The sequence below is a fragment of the Hemiscyllium ocellatum genome, chromosome 4 (assembly GCF_020745735.1).
Source record: "Hemiscyllium ocellatum isolate sHemOce1 chromosome 4, sHemOce1.pat.X.cur, whole genome shotgun sequence".
Lineage (NCBI taxonomy): Eukaryota > Metazoa > Chordata > Chondrichthyes > Orectolobiformes > Hemiscylliidae > Hemiscyllium > Hemiscyllium ocellatum.
The window spans coordinates 78,917,769-78,938,280 of NC_083404.1; the positions used below are offsets into that span (position 1 = coordinate 78,917,769).

General features: G+C 40.8%; 1 protein-coding gene across 1 annotated transcript in view; it reads right to left on the minus strand.

Moving 5' to 3' along the window:
• The window catches only part of sntg1 (syntrophin, gamma 1), a 555,024-nt gene that overhangs the window by 192,704 nt on the left and 341,808 nt on the right, over window positions 1-20,512 (minus strand). Inside the window, exon 3 of the mRNA XM_060824345.1 lies at window positions 8,451-8,585. Within this exon, the coding sequence (XP_060680328.1) occupies window positions 8,451-8,585 (135 nt within the window). The remainder of the gene's footprint in view (window positions 1-8,450; window positions 8,586-20,512) is intronic.

The window sequence follows — 20,512 nt, forward strand, 5'->3', positions numbered from 1 at the left end:
CACCGAGTAGAAAAGTAAGGAAGATAAACTTCTGCTGGACACTTTCGCTAGGGATCAGCCTGAATATTGTGTACAGTCCTTGATGCCACACTACAGGAAGGATGTAAACACATGACAGAGAGTACAAAAGATGTTTACAAGAGTGGTTTCAGGGATGAGAAACTTCAGCTCTGAGGATATATTGGATAGGTTGGGACTGTTCTCCTTGGAGAGAAGAACACTGCAAGGTGGCACAGTAGTTAGCATTGCTTCAATTCTAACCTCGGATGATGGTCTGTTTGTCTGGAGTTTGCATGTTCTTCTCATGGCTGTGTGAGTTTCTGCCTGGATTCTCTGGTTTTCTCCCACAGGTTGTGTGGATTAGTCATGTTAAATTGCCCTGTAACATTCAGGCTAGCTGCATTAGCCATGGTAGATACATGAATAGGTCAGCACAGTGGTTCAGTGTTAAGCACTGCTGCCTCACAGTGACAGCAGTCCGGGTTTGCTTCCAGTCTTGGGTGACTATCTGTGTGGAGTTTACATGTTCTTTCCATTTCTGCGTGGGTTTCTGCTGGATGCTCCAGCTCCTTTGACAGTCCAAAGATGGACAGGTTAAGTGGATTGGCCATGCTAAATTGTCCCGTAGTGTCCAGGGATGTGCAGGCTAGGTGATCAATGTAAGACAATGGAGGTAGGTTAGGGGGCTAGGTGTGGGTGGGATGCTCTTTGGAGTGCTGATGCAGACTGGATGTGCCAAATGGCCTCTCTCTGCACTGTAGGACTCCTATGATTCTATGAGTAAGAACAGAGAAGATGATAAAGGATAGGGGGGATTGGCATTGTTAATCAAGGGTAGTTTTACAGCAGTTGAGATAGTGTTTCAGGACTCATCCACTGAGGTAGTTTAGGCTGAGGTTAGAAACAGGAAAGGAGAGGTCACCCTGTTGGGAGTTTTCTATAAGCCTCTGAATTGTTCCAAGGATGTAGAGGAAAGCATAGCAAAGATGATTCGAGATAGGAGTAAGAGTAACTGAGTAGTTGTTATGGAGGACTTTAGTTTCCCCAGTATTGACTGAGAATACTATAGTTCAAGTAGTTTAGATGGGTCAGTTTTTGTTCAATGTGTGCAGGAGGATTTCCTGACACATTATGTATTCAGGCCAACAAGGGCAATGCCATATTGGATTTGGTACTGGGGAATGAACCTGGCCAGGTAGGAGGTAGGTGAGCACTTGGTGATAGTGACCATAGTTCGGTTATGTTTACAATAGCAATGGGCAGGGACAGGTATATACCGCAGTGAAGGAAGTATAACTGGGGGAAAGGCAATATTGATGTGATTACGCAAGATTTATGATGCATAGGACGGGAAAGGAAACTGCAGGGTTTGGACATGCTTGAAATGTGGAGCTTGTTCAAGGAACAGCTACTGCAGGTCCTTGATAAGTATATCTCTATTAGGCAGGGAGGTAGTTGTCGAGAGAGGGAGCCTTGGTTTACTAAAGAATTTGAAGCTCTTGTCAAGAGAAAGAAGAAGACTTATGTGAGGATGAGGCATGAAAGCTCAGTTAGGGGGCTTTAGAATTATAAGTTAGCCAGAAAAGATCTAAAGTGAGGGATAAGAAGAGCCAGAAAGGGACATGAGAAGTTGTTGACAGATAGGATCGAGGAAAACGCTAAGGCCTTCTATAGGTATATCAGGAATAAAAGAATGACTAGAGTAAGATTAGGGCCAATCAAAGATAGTAGTGGGATGTTGTATGTCGATTCTGAGAACATAGGGGAAGTGCTTAATGAATACTTTCCCTCAGTTTTCACACTGGAATGGGGCAATGTTAGTGAGAATATGGAGATACTGGCTACTAGATTAGATGGGATTGCAGTTGACAAAGAGGAGGTTTTATCTATTTTCAGATCTTCCAAAATTGCTAAGATCCCCAGGCCAGATGGGATTTATCCTCAGATTCTCTGGGAAGCTAGGGAGGAGACTGCAGAGCATTTGGCTTTGATTTATATGTCATCATTGTCGACAGGAATACTGCCAGAAGACTGGTGGATAGCAAATGTTGTTCCCTTGTTAAAGAGGGGAGTCGGGACAACTCCCAGTAATTATAGGCCAGTGAGCCTTACTTCAGTTGTGGGTAAGGTGTTGGAAAAGGTTATAAGAAATAGGATTTATAATCATCTGGAAAGGAATAATTTGATTAAGGATAGTCAACACAGTTTTATGAAGGGTAGGTTGTGCCTCACTAACCTTATTGAGTTCTTCGAGAAGGTGACAAAACAAGTGGATGAAGGTAAAGCTGTTCATGTGGTGTATATGGACTTCGGTAAGGTGTTTGGTAAGGTTCACGCGGTAGGCTATTGCACAAAATATGGAGTTCCAGGATTGAAGGTGATTTAGCAGTTTGGAACAGAAATTGGCTATCTGAAAGAAGACAGAGGGTGGTGGTTGATGGAAAATGTTCAACTTAGAGCTCAGTTACTAGTGGTGTGTCGCAAAGATCTGTTTTGGGGCCACTGCTGTTTGTCATTTTCATAAATGATCTGGATGTGGATGTAGAAGAATGGGTTAGTAAATTTGTGGATGACACTAAGGTAAGCAGAGTTATGGATAGTGCTGAAGCATGTTGTGGGTTACAGAGGGATAAGATGCAGAGCTGGGCTGCAAAGTGACAAATGGAATTTAATGCGGAAAAGTGTGAGGTAGTTCACTTAGGAAGAACATAGAACATAGAACATTACAGCGCAGTACAGGCCCTTCGGCCCTCAATCTTGCGCCGCCCTGTCATACTAATCTGAAGCCCATCCCACCTAAACTATTCCATGTATGTCCATTTGCCTGTCCAATGACGTCTTAAATGCACTTAAACTTGGCGAATCTACTACCGTTGCAGGCAAAGCATTCCATACCCTTACCACTCTCTGAATAAAGAAACTACCTCTGACACCTGTCTTATACTTATCTCCCCTCACTTTAAAGTTGTGTCCCCTCGTGTTTGCCGTCCCCATACTTGGAAAAAGGCTCTCGCTGTCCACCCTATTTAACCCTCTGATTATCTTATATATCTCTATTAAGTCACCTCTCAACCTTATTCTCTTTAACGAGAACAGCCTCAAGGCCCTCAGCCTTTCCTCGTAAGATATTCCTTCCATACCAGGCAACATCCTAGTAAATCTCCTCCTCACCCTTTCCAAAGCTTCCACATCCTTCTTATAATGCGGTGACCAGAACTGTACGTAGTAACAGGAATGCAGAGTACTAGGTTAATTGTAAAATTCTAGGCAGTGTAGCTGAACAGAGAGATCTCAGTGTCCAGGTGCATAAATCCATGAAAGTTCCGACCCAGGTTGATAGTGTTGTTAAGAAGGCATATGGTGTATCGGCGTTTGTTGATAGGGGGATTGTGTTTTGGAACCATGAGGTCATGCTTCAGCTGTACAAGACACTGGTAAGGTCACACCTGGAGTATTGTGTGCAGTTCTGGTCACCACTTTAGAGGAAGGAAGTGGAAACTTTGGAAAGGGTTCAGAGGAGATTTACTAGGATCTTGCCTGATATGGAAGGAAGGTTTTACGAGGAAAGGCTGAAGGAACTGAGGCTGTTTTCATTGGAGAGACAGTTGAGAGGTGACTTAATCGAGACGTATAAGATAATCAGAAGGTTAGATAGGGTGGACAGTGAGAGCCTTTTTCCTCAGATAGTGAAGGCTAACATGAGGGGACATGGCTTTAAATTGGAAGGGTGATAGATTTAGGACAGATATCAAGGATAGTTTCTATACTCAGAGCATAGTAGGGGCATGGAACGCTAGTAGACTTGCCGACATTAAGGGCATTTAAATTGGCATTGGACATACATATAGATAATAATGGAACAATATAGGTTAGATGGGCATCAGATTAATTTCACAGGATGGCACAACATTGAGGGCTGAAGGGCCTGGACTGCACTATAATGTTCTATGCTCTATGAGGAGTGTGCAGAAGTCTACTTTGCTAGTAGCAGACTGGAAGAACTCTATAAAAGTGACACAAATGGGAAATAGTGAACTCGATGAGATAGTTTGATGGGGTGACCTTTTTAAAGTAACTCTAAATTAGAAAGCATCTGGAGTAGTAATAATTAAACAGCTACCATCTATTAGCTGAAACAAAATAAGGTAGGGACATTGGAATGTAGTGGGAGTGTTTGGAGTGGGAAAAACATTCCCAAAGCACAAGTAGTATTCTTCAAAGGGAGTAAAAGAATTAGCTTAAACTAAAGAGAAGTCATGACAGCAGAGTTCGCATCCATGTTATGCTCTTCTTGTGCTTTGTGTGAAATCATGGACATTATGTCTATGACTGCCAACATAGCACAGAAGGAGCATTTCACTGCTAATCTTTAGGGATACTGGATACAATATTTTTTTAAAAATTATCTGTAGCTATTGGCTAACCACATTTAGGATCTGGAATTGTGGGTGGACAATGGGGCTTATTACAGACAGCACATTCAGTGGGGTGCTCACACTTCATGCAAGGTCTGTGCAGAAAGGGCTTGGTGATGATCAGGTAGAGCAGGGGAAGGCAGGTATTGCAGAAGACCACTCTCTCTAACAGATGTATTTTTAAAAAATATTGTTAGAGGTGATGAATTCTCAGGGATAACAGCAAGAACTAGGTACATGGCACCTTGAGTAGCTCTATTGCACATGAAGGAAGGACGAAGAGTGGCAAGGCTATAGTGCTGTGGGATTCATTAGTGAAGAGAATAGATAGGAATTTCTGTGGCCCCAAATGAGACTTCAGGTTGGTAAATTGCCTCCCTGGTGCTACGGCTCCATGTGAAGCAGAGTAGGACTCATGTCCCAGCATAAAGATAAATGAGGAGATGGAAAATAGGAGAGATGCACAGAAGAAAGAAAGTGGAGAGGGACCTATAAGAAACAAATAAGCATAAATATAAATGAAAGAGCAAGTAAGAACTTGAAAGATTAATCTAAGAGAGGACATCAATGGTAAAGTGACCATAGTTATAAAATGGGAATGTAAAGAACTAATAAACATAAAGGGAGAAGGTGCAATTAGAAATGAGTTAATATGACTATAGAATTGTGCAATGTCTGCAATAAAATAGTGAAACTGCAGGTCATAGTATATTTTGAGAAACCAGCTACATAGTCAGAGAAAAATCAAATTGAACATTAAACATTAGAGTAAAACACATGTAAGAAGGATAGGGGGGAAAATGAGGGTGGTGCCATAGCTGTACATTATATAATATAATGACAATCAAAAGATTTCGTGCAACTATCAGTAAGACAGAAATAGAATCCAAGTGGATAAAGATAAAAGGTAATAAAGGATCACTCACACTAATGGAGGTAGTCTACAGACAACCTAATAATGGTGGAGGAAGAAATATACAAGCAATTTAAGGAAATCAATAAAAGACAGGACAATAATCATGGGAGATTTTCATGATTTAATATTTCAAAATGTAGGTAACACAAAACTGCAAAGAATAGTCCGCCTCAGAACCGACTGCTACAATTCACCTGAAGATAATAAGGAACTGGCAAATACATTTCAGCATAGATTACTTTCTTTTAAAAGAAAAATAAGAAAGCCCAAAATTACTTGAGAAAACCTAAATAGCTGACTTGAGAAAACTTGAGAAAACCTAAACCTAAAAATCTAAACAATTAAAATAGTAACGCAGGTTAATGAAGCCATTAATGAAAGCAAACAAAGCATAAGGGATTATCTCCAGAAGGATGGATCTGAAAAGTAGAGACTTTATGCTAAACTCATATCAAACCTTGATCAGTCTGCGCTTGACGTACTGTCTACAATTCCAGTTGCTCTATTATGAAAACCATACTTTGCAGTGGAAAGTAGTTTTTTTCAAGGATAGAAAGAGAAATGCATGGCTATTAGTTTGGAATATGAAATGGAGCTGTGACCCACTTTAGGTATTTAAATTCATGAAAGGATTTAAAAGAGTGGACATTGACATTGAGATTCTATCTCATTCAAAAGTCATGCATTTATGAATTCAGGCCAAGAGAAATTGTTTCCACTTTTGTGGAAGATCAAGCAATGGGTCAGCAAGGCAGTTACATCGAGAAGAAGTATCATTGGTCATAGAATGGTGAGAATATAAAACTTACTACTACATGGAATGGTTGAAATAAATAATATGAATGCCTTTATAATGGAAGGCTAGATAAGAACATGAGGGACAAAGGAATAATGGATTACATTTCTAAGAGTTTAGGAAATCCTGATAGGGTGTACTATATCAAGATGAAACAGTTCAAATTAGAGGCTTTCCATTTAAGACTCTGAGGAGAACTATTTTCTCTCTGAGAGTCGTTAATCTGTAGAATTCTTTTCCTCAGATGCATTGGACTGGTGCATTGGAATATATTCAAGGCTGAGTCGAGTAGATTTTGATTTAACCTTTAATTAAAGGTTAAGGAAGGTGGAGAGGGAAGAATTAATGAGGCCATAATCAGATTAGCCACGATCTCATTGAACGTTGGAGCATATTAGATGGGTTGGATTTCCTTTTCCTGTTCCTGGTTCTTGTGCTCTTATGTGAAAGTCAGGAGGAGGCACAGGTGAAGGACAAATGCTGACTCGGACTGGTTGAACTAAATAACTTGTCTCTGTGCTACATATTCTATAAAATTTATATAGAAGCATTGATTACTTTTCAAGATACTATTTAAAAGAGTGTAAAGGGCATCACAGCTGCCTATTAATCTATCCTCCAAGAGATCAGTAGGTTTGGTGAGGTGCAAGCGGCAGTGACTCCACAGAATAAGAAACTGCTGTCCACTCCCAATGTTCAAGTCCAGACTCTTGACAGACCACTAGTGCCACTTCTGTTGCCTTTCAGCCATATTACTGTGGATTTAATTTTTGGTTTTGTAAAAGGAAGGAAGGAAGTCTGGGATAATGAGAAGGTTAATTAAAACTTCTGGTATTGCTCTAAGTTAAAAATCACACAACACCAGGTTATAGTCTAACAGGTATTGTTCTATGATTCATTAAACCATTTAGGATCTGGGTCAGAGAAGATTTCCTATGCTGTAGCAATCCTTCATCTCCCTCTACCTCTGCTGCAGCTTTGTCCTCCTCAGTTTATTTTCTGATAGCTGCTAGCAAAGGCTGTTTGCTCATAATGAACAAGTTGTAATCTTTCTGTCCTGTATTCAAGATTAAATCCAGTGTGGTGACTCAAAGATTGACAGCACTGTCAGAGTGAAAACCTGTTGTTAGGATATTGGGCATTTACCCTCATGGTCCTCTGCCTATGTTTTAGGGAGTGGGACACCCTTTTGTTCATGGAAATGGCCAAATTCACATGAGATGCATGCAATCAGTGACAACCCTTCACCACGAGGATGCCAGGAATGCAATTCGTGAAAATCTTTGAGCTCACTGGACTTGCTTACCCCTGACAAGAAGGCCTGAGATAAAACTGTTCCTCTTGGCAAAGCATCAATTAATGACATCCCTTTTGCAGCAGCACACTGAAAATGAAATACATTGTATCCAACAACAGCCTAAAAGAAGCCACAAATATAAAGATTATGAACTATAGATGTTTGGTGTTCAGCATACTGGCTGGAATGTTTTGTTGGAAAATGGAAACACTAGCATCAAATCAGCATTACATAAGAATTGGAGTCATGATCTGCCTGCTAGGCATACTGCTAACGATAGTTAAGTATGTGGATCTAAACCCTTGCACCAAACCTAGCGACCATTATACTTTCTAATGAAAGTGTGCACCAGACCCCATTTGTGGGGTCTAGTCGGCTATGTAATATTTGAAAAGCAAGCACTGAACAGCCCAATTTAGCACTTGGAATATCTCAAAATTTTCAATAAAATAAAGGTAATTCCTTTCTTTAGTGCTGTGTCTAGATTCTGTCTTTCAAACCTTGTTCAGTTTCTTCTGTACTTCAAAAGAAGCTTTGATGCCCAGATCAGTAAACCTATTATGAAAGTGAGTCAAGCACTGGAGAAGAATTCCATACACAGCTGAAGACTGGCAGAAGGCAGAATGCTAATTTGTATTTAATCTTTAATGAACAAAACATCTCTTTCAATAAACAAATGTAAAGCTCACATTGACATTTATCAATGTCATTTGAATATGTCATGCACTTGATATCTTGTGCTGATGCATGCTGGCTGTCATTTTCACACATGCTGTGCCTTATTCTCCAAGTTTCCACCATGTTATATGTATCCCAAAAGCATTTCTTATGTTTACATTTCTGAAAATTAAAAAATCACACCATGTACCAAAATATTTGCTGCATGATATGGTGGACACAAAATCATAAAAGGCAAACACCACATAATAGAAGTAAAATTACTATATAAACACAAAAAGTGACCGTCATTCATTTGAAACAACAAATTTAGATCTTAATATTTTGAAACAAAGGAACATTACTTACACTTGAGTAGAAAGCTTCACTAGAGACACAAATGACATCTTGCTCCTGAATTGTTAAAATGTCCTTTGCTAAGTGCAATCGCACCTCAAAAGGCTCTCGACTTCCATCTTGGAGCAAACAAATTCCTGTTTTTGTCTTGCAAAAAAAGATTGGACCAATGTAAGCACAATTGACATATTTCTTACAAATAAAACAATCAATTTACTTTCTGAGTTCATGTTTCAAATCATTACAGGCAGAATTTTTCATTTTAACACTAATGTTTAATGCATAAGGTGTATGAAATAAAACAGATTATAAAGGCTTCAAAAAGATATTGAGCACTATGACTGAAATATATACCTCCCTACATAAAACAGATTTTAACATGTTCAGCTGCATCAGCAACAAAAAAAAACAAGATTTTATCCATAGGAGCTGGTTCAGTTAGAGAATGGAGATTCTGCTGCAAAATTAAGGCTCAAAGGTGGCTGCCACTTGCAAATTATCCCAGATGAAGTTCTTCCAGCATACTGAAAGCAGATGTTTGTTGTACATCCAATTAGTAAATTCTGAAGCTTGGGATGACAGTTGTTGGCAGGTATTGCCTGGAGGCTGCTTATGAAAACCATGCTTTAATATATCTAGGATTCATGCCTAGCAGAAGTAGATTGAGGAAAGTCAAACAGCTGCTGCTTAAGATCTATATCATTCATTGGTGTGACTGGCATTCTGTCATGTCAAAGAGATACTGGAAAATATCTTTCATGTTTTGTGGTGTTACCTTACTCACTGTGCATTGATGAGTAACTCCTGATATGTACAGTTTGTCCAGTGTGAGCTCAGACCAATGTTGATTAGTTGTCTAATTACAGCTACAGTTGAAGGGAGGTAAGCAGGGTTTGTTTAAAGTCAGCACCTGACAAGGGAAGTTTTGAACTATGAAAGTCCAACCAGAAATGTCCATGTAAGGTCTTATTCAAGCACATCCTCAGCATTTTATGCATAGACCCAAGGTAAGCTATCATGTGAGCTGGAATTCAGATTCAGATACTTCCATATGTAAGATCACTGTAGTTGGATAAGCATTGGAAACTTACCAATAATCTCTGCTGGCAGACTGTGAAACTTTATTTTGTTAAGCTTTTGGCTGCTCCAATGCTTTACATTCTTGCCAGGTAGCTGCACCTGGATTGTACATATGTTGGGTGTCATAATGGCTGGTCAAAGATAAAAAGCCGAGTCTCCTGGATTTTTAGTAAAATGCAAGTTGCACCAAGTTTGGTGAAATGATTCTTTCTCACTGAAGGTGAGTGTATTTTCTCAGTGTCTTACCAAACTCGCGCATCAATTGGTGTTTCAGCCCTCATGGTGAGAGTCACATGATTGATTCCTCCCACTATCTTCCAAGAACACCTCACCATTCATTGGTGCTCCCTGAAATGACCAACATCCCTAGTGTCAGCAACATAATTACCTGCATAATGTGCATTCTGACAAACACTATCAGTCTCAAGCTATCCCTTACATACACCAGAATTTGCCCCAGATGTGGCAACAGAGAGAGCCAGCACCCCACTATATGGTCATGATCCTGGAGGTTCTGCTGAATGGGGTAATGCACTGGCAAAATTCACCAACACCCCCTCTTCCACTCTCCAAAGTCCAGCAGTGGAGGCCACAACAACTGACCATGCCAACCTTGTTTGCATTTTCATTTGGGTGGAAGTAGTCTTAGCCATCTGGAGGAATAGCCAGCACTATAGGAAGAAGGACAATGTCCCTTTCTACTCTGCCAGTATAAGTTACCTCTGATACATTCACTCTATCTCTACACCAAAGCTTCTCCTCTATCACTTTCACTAATACCTGCAACATCATCTCCACTTATCCTTATCCATCTCAAAAGGTAACAAATACCACTTTAAGAACATAAGAACCAGGAGCAGGAGACGGCTATCCGGCCCTTCGAGCCTGCTCTGCTATTCAATAAGATCATGGCTGATCTTTTCATGTCCTCAGCTTTCACTTATGCATCCTCTCACCATAACTCTTTATTACCTTATTGTTCAAAAAAAAATCTGTCTTAGCTTTAAAAGCATTTACTTAAGTAGCATCAATACTTCACAGGACAGGGAATTCCATAGATTCACAACCCTCTGGGTGAAGTAGTTTCCTTCTCAATTCAGTCCTAAATCTGCTCCCTCTAATCTTGAGTCTATGCCCTCTTGTCTTAGTTTCATCTGCCAATGGAAACATCTTCTCTACTTCTACCTTATCTGTTCTCTTCATAACTTTATATGTTTCTCTAAGATCCCCCTTCATTCTTCTAAATTCCAATGAATGTAAACCCAATCTACTCAGTCTATCCTCATACGCCAACCACCTCAACTCTGGAATCATCCTCGTGAACCTCCTCTGCATCCCCTCCAGTGCCAGTACATCCTTTCTCAAGCAAGGAAACCAAAACTGCACACAGTACTCCAGGTGTGGCCTCAGCAGCACTCTGCACAGCTGCAACTTAATCTCCCTGCTTTTAAATTCAATCTCTTCAGCAATGAAGAACAAAATTCCATTTGCCTTCCTAATTACCTGTTGTACCTGCAGACCAACTTTCCGTGATTCATGCACAAGGACACCCAGGTCCCTCTGTACAGCAGCATGCTGCAACTTTTACCATTCAAGTAGTAGTCCATTTTACTGTTACTCCTACCAAAATGGATGACTTTACATTATTAACATTGTATTCCATCTGCCAGTTCTTTGCCCATTCACTTAAAGTATCTTTGTTTCTCTGCAAAGTTTCAGTCCTCTGCACACTTTGCTCTGCCACTCATCTTTGTGTCATCTGCAAACTTTGACACACTACACATGGTCCCCAATTCCAAATCATCAATGTAAATTATGAGTAATTGTAATTCGAACACTGTTTTCTGAGACATACCACTAATTATTGATTGCCAACCAGCATAGCACTCATTTTTCCCCACTCTTTGCATCCTTGCATGCTAATATTTTATGCATAATACCATGTATCTTTATCTTATGCAGCAGCCTCTTGTGTAGTACCTTGTCTAAAGCCTTTTGGAAATCTAGATACACTACATCCACTGGGTCCCCGTTGTCCACGGTGGTCATATTGTCTTCATAGAATTCCAAAAGATTAATTAAGCTGCCTACTCACGCATTCAGCACACCCTCACACCTGTATCATCAGTTATAGGTGTGTCACTTCTTTTACCTTCTTCAATACCTGCATCCCTCTCATTCCAGGAGCAAAGTAGCCCATAGAAGGGCAGAAAGAATTATGACTGGTGGTAAGCTAACTGTCAGTTAGCCCCTCATCTAGTCATGAACAGAGGATCCTGACTGTAATGGCCCCACGAGGGTCTGGACTGTTTTTGGAGGCTGCCCTTGACTTATTGTATTGGGAATCCCCGAGTAAAGGTTACCCCTCTTCACCTGAGACTTGCTGACATCAACAGAATGTTAGTGTCTTTGCTATATGGCACAGCAAAACAGCAGAAATACACAAATAAAAGTGCAGAACAATGCAAGTCAGGGATGCTGCAAGCTTCTGGGCAACATTAGAGTGAGTGACCACTATCACAGTGAACAAAGAGCATGGAGATACAGGCTGGTTCAGTCCATGAGTACAAAGCCTCCTTGCAGCAGCATTACAATGCTCATTACAGGTGCATGGTTGAAGCACAGAGGTGTCCAATAAATGGATTAGACATCAGATCAGTACCTGGGACTACGATGTTGTGGCCATCACAGAAACGTGGATAGATGAGGGACAGGAATGGTTGTTAGAGGTTCCTGGTTACAGATGTTTCAGTAAGATTAGGGAGGGTGGTAAAAAAGGAGGGGGGGTGGCATTGCTAATTAGAAATGGTATAACGGCTGCAGAAAGGAAGTTTGAGGGGGATCTGCCTTTGGAGGTAGTATGGGCTGAAGTCAGAAATAGGAAAGGTGCAGTCACCTTGTTGGGTGTTTACTATAGGCCCCCCAATAGCAGCAGAGATGTGGAGAAACAGATTGGGAAACAGATTTTGGAAAGGTGCAGAAGCCACAGGGTCGTAGTCATGGGTGACTTCAACTTCCCAAATATTGATTGGAAGCTCTTTAGATCAAGTAGATTGGATGGGGCGGTGTTTGTGCAGTGTGTCCAGGAAGCTTTTCTAACTCAGTATGTAGATTGTCCAACCAGAGGGGAGGCCATATTGGATTTGGTACTCGGTAATGAACAAGTGATGGGCTTGTTAGTGGGTGAACATTTTGGTGATGGTGACCACAATTCTGTGACTTTCACCTTGGTTATGGAGAGAGATAGGTGCGCACAACAGGGTAGGTTTTACAATTGGGGGAAGGGAAATTACGATGCTGTAAGACAGGATCTGAGGAGCATAAGTTGGGACCATAGGCTGTCAGGGAAGGATGTGGTGGAAATGTGGAACTTTTTCAAGGAGCAGATACGACGTGTCCTTGATATGTACGTACCTATCAGGCAGGAAAGAAATGGTCGTGTGAGGGAGCCTTGGTTGACAAGGGAGGTTGAATGTCTAGTAAAGAGGAAGAAGGAGGCTTACATAAGGTTGAGGAAACAGGGTTCGGACAGGGCAGTGGAGGGATACAGGATAGCCAGAAGGGACCTGAAGAAAGGGATTAGGAGAGCTAAGAGAGGGCATGAAAAATCCTTGGCGGATAGGATCAAGGATAACCCCAAGGCATTTTATGCGTATATGAGAAACATGAGAATGACGAGAACGAGGGTAGGTCCGATCAAGGACAGTAGTGGGAGATTGTGTATTGAGTCGGAAGAGATAGGAGAGGTCTTGAATGAGTACTTTTCTTCAGTATTTACGAACGAGAGGGACCGTATTGTTGAAGAGGAGAGTGTGAAAGGGACTGGTAAGCTAGAAGAGATACTTGTTAGGAAGGAAGATGTGTTGGACATTTTGAACAACTTGAGAATAGACAAGTCCCCCGGGCCTGACGGGATATATCCTAGGATTATGTGGGAAGCAAGAGAGGAAATTACAGTACCGTTGGCAATGATCTTTTCGTCTTCACTGTCAACGGGGGTGGTATCAGGGGACTGGAGAGTAGCGAATGTTGTGCCCCTGTTCAAAAAAGGGAAGAGGGATAACCCCAGGAATTACAGGCCAGTTAGTCTTACTTCTGTGGTAGGCAAAGTAATGGAAAGGGTACTGAGGGATAGGATTTATGAGTATCTGGAAAGACACTGCTTGATTAGGGACAGCCAGCACGGATTTGTGAAGGGTAGGTCTTGTCTTACAAGTCTTATTGAATTCTTTGAGGAGGTGACCAAGCATGTGGATGAGGGTAGAGCAGTGGATGTAGTGTACATGGATTTTAGTAAGGCATTTGATAAGGTTCCCCATGGTAGGCTTATGCCGAAAGTCAGGGGGCATGGGATAGAGGGAAATTTGGCCAATTGGATAGAAAACTGGCTAACCGGTCGAAGTCAGAGAGTGGTGGTAGATGGTAAGTATTCAGCCTGGAGCCCAGTTACAAGTGGAGTTCCGCAGGGATCAGTTCTGGGTCCTCTGCTGTTTGTAATTTTTATTAATGACTTGGATGAGGGAGTCGAAGGGTGGGTCAGTAAATTTGCAGATGATACGAAGATTGGTGGAGTTGTGGACAGTGAGGAGGGCTGTTGTCGGCTGCAAAGGGACTTAGATATGATGCAGAGCTGGGCTGAGGAGTGGCAGATGGAGTTCAACCCTGCCAAGTGTGAGGTTGTCCATTTTGGAAGAACAAATAAGAATGCGGAATACAGGGTTAACGGTAGGGTTCTTAGTCAGGTGGAGGAACAGAGGGATCTTGGGGTCTATGTACATAGATCTTTGAAAGTTGCCACTCAGGTGGATAGAGCTTGTAAGAAGGCCTATGGTGCATTAGCGTTCATTAGCAGAGGGATTGAATTCAAGAGTCGTGAAGTGATGTTGCAGCTGTACAGGACTTTGGTTAGGCCAGATTTGGAGTACTGTGTGCAGTTCTGGTCGCCTCACTTTAGGAAAGATGTGGAAGTTTTGGAGAGGGTGCAGAGAAGATTTACCAGGACGTTGCCTGGAATGGAGAATAGGTCGTACGAGGATAGGTTGAGAGATCTCGGCCTTTTCTCGTTGGAACGGCGAAGGATGAGGGGTGACTTGATAGAGATTTATAAGATGATCAGAGGAATAGATAGAGTAGACAGTCAGAAACTTTTTCCCTGGGTACAACAGAGTGTTACAAGGGGACATAAATTTAAGGTGAAGGGTGGAAGGTATAGGGGAGATGTCAGGGGTGGGTTCTTTACCCAGAGAGTGGTGGGGGCATGGAATGCGCTGCCCGTGGGAGTGGTAGAGTCAGAATCATTGGCGACCTTTAAGCGGCAATTGGATAGGTACATGGATGGGTGCTTAATCTAGGATTGATGTTCGGCACAACATCGTGGGCCGAAGGGCCTGTTTTGTAGTGTATTGTTCTATGTTCTATGTTCTACGTGCCATGTGTGTTTATAGAGTCTGACAGAAATATTGAATGCTAATGTCTGTGGATGTTAAGTACATGTGCCTAAATATGCCTGAAATATTGGTATCTGGTGTCTGACACAGAGGCCTTTTGGAATAAGTAGCAAGTTGAACACAGAGACAGTTATGGTTTCTGTGTTGAGTTTTTCCTATGGTTCATTTGTATGGTTAGTTTCATAGGGTCACAGCATATGATGAGTGGACTGTTAGCAAGACATTTGACAAGTAACAATGAGCATCAATTGGGAATGCACTACTCCTTAATGAGAATCTCTGCTTGAGAAAAGCCTGCAAAATGCAGTGAGATGATCTCAACATCAAGATTGGCCTTGCTAAATGTCTTGTCAGATTCTATGACTTATCTTGCCAAAGCCCAAGTCATTTAGAGTCATGTAAGGAAATTATTATGAGAAAACAAATATTTGCTCAGTTCAAATGTATTTGCCAGTGTTGCCTTACAATCATGGTTGATATGCATTTTTTCTCTATATCCACAATCCAGCAAGGGAAAAAAATGGCTATGTTGGCAATGAATTTTACAAAACTAAATTGAACAAAAACTGAAATGTTTTACATCTGCATGGCATAAAAAAATTAAAAATGCCATGATAACTGTTCAGTTTGATAGTGTGGAACATGTGTAAAAGCAAAACAATGAAGATGTTGGAAATCTCAAATAGAAACAGAAAGTGCTGGAGATATTCAGTTCATCTGCTAGTATGTGGATACTGAAACAAAATTAAAATTTCCAATCTGAAATTACCCTTCTTCAAATTTTAAGTGTGCTGGAAAGGACACATTTTGTTAAAAATGTTAAGCCTTTGAGATATTATACTAATAAATACTCTTGTAAAACTTCATTAAAGTTCAGCCACTACAATACCTTTTATTGTCAACATTTTATGTTGATAGTAATTCTGTGATTTGTGGTCTCTAATTTTGAGTAGATAGCAGTAGAGTGTTAAAGATGGAAGCAAAGCCGAAACTTGTTTGTGAGCATTTGGATCAGATCTGAGTGATCAATTGGTTACATATATTGTGACAAAACAAAGAATAAAGACCAAGAAAGGAGGAACATTTTAAATACTAGCTATCTGCTTCTCTTCTGTAAAATGACTGGCTGCTTATTAAAAAAGGGTGTCAGAAAGGAATATTTTTAGCCAAATTTTTCTCTTCCTATCCAAAGCCTTCCTGATATAATTTTCAAGCTACTCTAGACAAAGATGAGCAATATTTTGTGGAACTCCATTTTCGCAGAAGCCATTTCACTCACTTCCAACATTCCTTTTTAAATTAGGATGCTGCTCATTGGCAGGTCTGGCCTTCCACTGAGCTAGGAACAGAAATCTTTGTGCCCTTCACCAGTAAGCTGTAGCAGCGATTTAATGCATTTTTTCATTGAAAATACATTTTTGTCAATCGCATCTACCATTAGTAACAGATCTTTACAGCATTTTTGATCTTTAGAGACCGAGAGATGCCCATTCTGTACCCAGACAAGTACTGTCAATCTGGACCTGCCCTGCACAGTACCTGATGTTTTTCCCAGACAGGGGAATTAGTGCCTCACTTTGAGGGGAAGGACCTGGAGATCTTGCTGAAAGAGTTGGTGCAGAGATGCCACTTCTTGTGCCCCCAGGACCAGCAATGGAAGACATGACTCCAGACCTTTTGAGATAGCCACCCAGGTTAAAGCAGTTTTGGCTATCTGGAGGAATGCCCAACACTGTCAGAAGAAGGTCAATGACTTCTCCACTCTAGCAGCATTAGTACTACCATCTTTTCTCCAATACTTCACACTCACCCATCTTTGCTTCGTACCCACCGCCCACTGAGGCTAATGCACTACCACTCTCCCCATTGCCTGCAACATCTTCCCTTACCTGTTGCCAGCCATCCCAACCTCAACACTATTAACTCTGCCAAAAGGATCAAGATGGGCTGTGGGCTGTCTGACATACAGCCTGACAGCCTGTGACTGTCCGTTGTGGCTGACTGACAGCTTCCAAGCTCTCATAATGAAGGCTGAAATTGACACTGACATACTGTGCTGGAATCTCACAATGTTATGTCCCTTGACTTGACTAATACCTACTAACAACCATGGCAAGCTTCTTTCCCTTATGGGAAGGTAAGGCAAGGAAAACCAAAAATAAAATGAGCCTGATATCTGTCACTAAGGGAGAAAAGCACAGAAAGGCAAGATGACACAAGGCAGGGATGCTGTAAGATTATGACAGTGAAAGAAATTATCGTAAATGCCATCTAATTCAGTCCATGAGCTGGGTGTGCATCGCTGAATACACAGTGTGCTTTCAGCAGCATTACAATGATAATGCTTGTAATGGGATCATGAGCTGTGGAGATTCTTGGAGGCTGGCAGATATGTTGGATATCCAATGTCTCTGGATGAGGTATGTTGCATGCCCTGTGATGTTGGTGAATGGTGTCCAGCGTGGAGGTAAGTAGAACATATAGAAAACACTGATAAAACTGGACAATATGGATTTTGAAAGTGGAAATGACATTTGACAAATTTATTGGGGCTTTTGAGGATTTTTCCTTGAGCATAAACAAAGGAAAACTAGTGGACCTGAAATATTTGGATTTTTAGAAGGTTGTTGATAAGGTCACTCTCAGGAGACTAGTAAGTAAATTTACAACAGTCTGGAATGGTGGAGCTGGTTATTGACATCTGGAAGTAGAGAGGAGTGGAGGGCATGCCCCTGTCTGTGCCAATGGTGCTGAGATGGAGATCGTCAAATGCATCAAGATCCTGAGAGTGATGATCAGCAACAAACTGTCCTGGTCCACCCACGTTAATGCAATGGCCAAAAAAGCACAGCAACACCTCTACTTCCTCAGGTGGCTAAGGAAATTTGGTATGTCCATAAAGACTCTTACCAATTTTCAATGATGCACAATAGAAAGTATCCTATCTAGATACATCACAGTGTGGTATGGCAGCTGCTCTTTCCAAGAATGCAAGAAACTATAGGAGAGTGGTGAACACAGCCCAGTCCATTGTGCAAATCAACCTTTCATCAATTGATTTTGCTTATATTTCCTGCTGTCTCAGGAAAGCAGCTAACATAATCAAGGACCCCGCCCACCTTAGTTATACTCTCGTCCACTCTGTTCTGTCAGGCAAAGACATAAAAGCTTGAATACACATACAAACAGATTCAAGAACAACTAATTCCCTGTTATCAGGCTTTTGAACGGAATTCTCAAACATTAATGTTGATTGCTCCCTCTCTTCTCTGCGGCTGCAACACTGTTTTGCTACCTGATGCACTTTGTATGATGTGATCTGCCTGTACAGCACAAAAAACAATACTTTTCACTGTATCTTGGTACATGCGACAACAATAAATCAAATAGACTGAGAATTGTTAACTGACAGAAAACAGTAAGAATAATAAATCATTCTCACAATGGCAAGCTGATACTCATGGAATTTGGCAAGGGTCAGTGCTAAGTTATCATCTACATAAGACATTTAGATGTAGGGACCAACTGTAGTATTTTAATTTTGCTGAAAACACTAAGGTGAGTGGGAACATAAGCTGTGAGCTGGATGCAAGAAGTTTCAAGAGAACCTGAACAGTCTAAGTCAATAGTCCAGAACATAATATATTTTATAATGTAAATAAATACTTTGGTTAAAAAAAAACAGAAAGGGAGAATATTTCTTGAATGGTGAGAGAGCAGTAAGTGCAGGTACCCAAAGGGACCTGGATGTCCTTGTTCATGAGTCACTGAAAGCTTACACACAATTACAGCAAATAATTAGAAAGGCAAATAGCTTTTCTAATTGTCCTCATTCCATGGGAAATTTGGTAGAGAAGTAAAATTGACTTATTACACTTGGGTAGGAGTAATAAGACTGCATCTGGAGTAGTGTGTACAGTTTTGGTCTCCTTTATCTAAAGAAGATTATACATCCCAGAGAAGGAGTGCAGCAAGATTGTCTTATGAACAGAGATTGAAAAAACATGGTCTGTATGTTCTCAACTTTCAATTAGATCACCTTTCATTTTCTTGAAACTTTAACATTTTTACAGGGTGTTACAGTTTGTAGATAGGATGTTTCCCCTGGTCTATGACCTGAGAACCAGGGTGAAAAGCCTCAGGATAAGGAGCAGTCCATTTAAGACTAAGATGAGGAGGAATTTCTTCACTTGAGAGGGTAATGAGTCTTGGAATTCTCTGTCCAGCAAGCTATGACAGCTGTATCATTGAGAATATTCATTACAGAAATTAGTAAGCTCCTGGACATGAAAACCTATATGCAAAACTGGAGATCAGTGCAGGTAAAAACATCCCTCCATTTTGAAACCTATGCACTCAAAGTGGTAAGAAGAGTTTGATCAAAAGCCAATGCCAAACACCATGCATATAACCGGTTGTCGATCCCAGCCCCAGGCTTCATAAACTTAAGCGTCACAATAAAAAGTCACCTTGATCAACCCAGATATTTTATATTGAATGCAAGTACAGTGATCGGAGGCCTATCAACATGAAAATACATGTCATTGGTCACCACCTACAATACTACAATAAAACAATGTGGACTACAGATCATAGGAGCATCATTGGAAACCCCATGCTCACCTCAGGTAAACAAATACACATCACCAAATGACAGGCTGCAGGGTACAACGTGAACCAAAAATACTTATTTAGTTACATAAAAATAAAGCCCAAACACACACATAATTTTGTTCCTTCCAATATCAATGTTTTGACAGGAAGTTGAATATCTTGTTGGTTGTTGTAAAAGTGGTGATCACTTTTCAATGTCAGGCTCACTCAGGTAACACAAAAGTTAAAAATATTATCAAGTGCTCAAAGTTTACTTCTTTTGGCCAGGATAACAGAAAACATAGGATGGGTTTCTGCAATGAACAAGAACTAATAATTCTTACAAATAGATAGACTTTAACGATAGGTAGACAATTATAAACTGTCAACATAAAGCTTGAACAGTTAAAACTCCAATTCCAAGCACACTCATAGCGACAGACAGAAGATGTTCATGTAATGGGTGGAAATAGAAAACTAAACTGGGGAAACAGTTCAAAGATTCACTGAGATGATTCTTTTGCTTGCTAAGATTTTCTGTTCTTCAATTTTTCACAAGGTCCTTTTCATTTCCTTGCAGGAGGCACAGGTCATTAGTACATTAACAGCAAAGTTTCTTAGTTACTAGTGAAAGGCCACAGCTTACAGCATCTGGTGAGGGAAAATAATTTACCTTTCTCCAGGTTTTCTGTATTTTACTGGATATAAAGACACATCATCTGTTCTTGCAACAGTCCAAAGGGTTCAGCCAGGATCATTCTCACACAAAAGCATTTCAGCTACCCAGGAGCCAATCAAATGGTTGTTGTCTGATGGCCATGAGCATCCAGAAATGGTCAAAACTCCACAAACCAATTGGTAACTTGTTGGCAGCTGAATGTCACTTTGTACAAACCCCTTGGTGCCATGAGTCTACAAATAACCCTACATCCTCCTCACTGTTTGAACAAAACA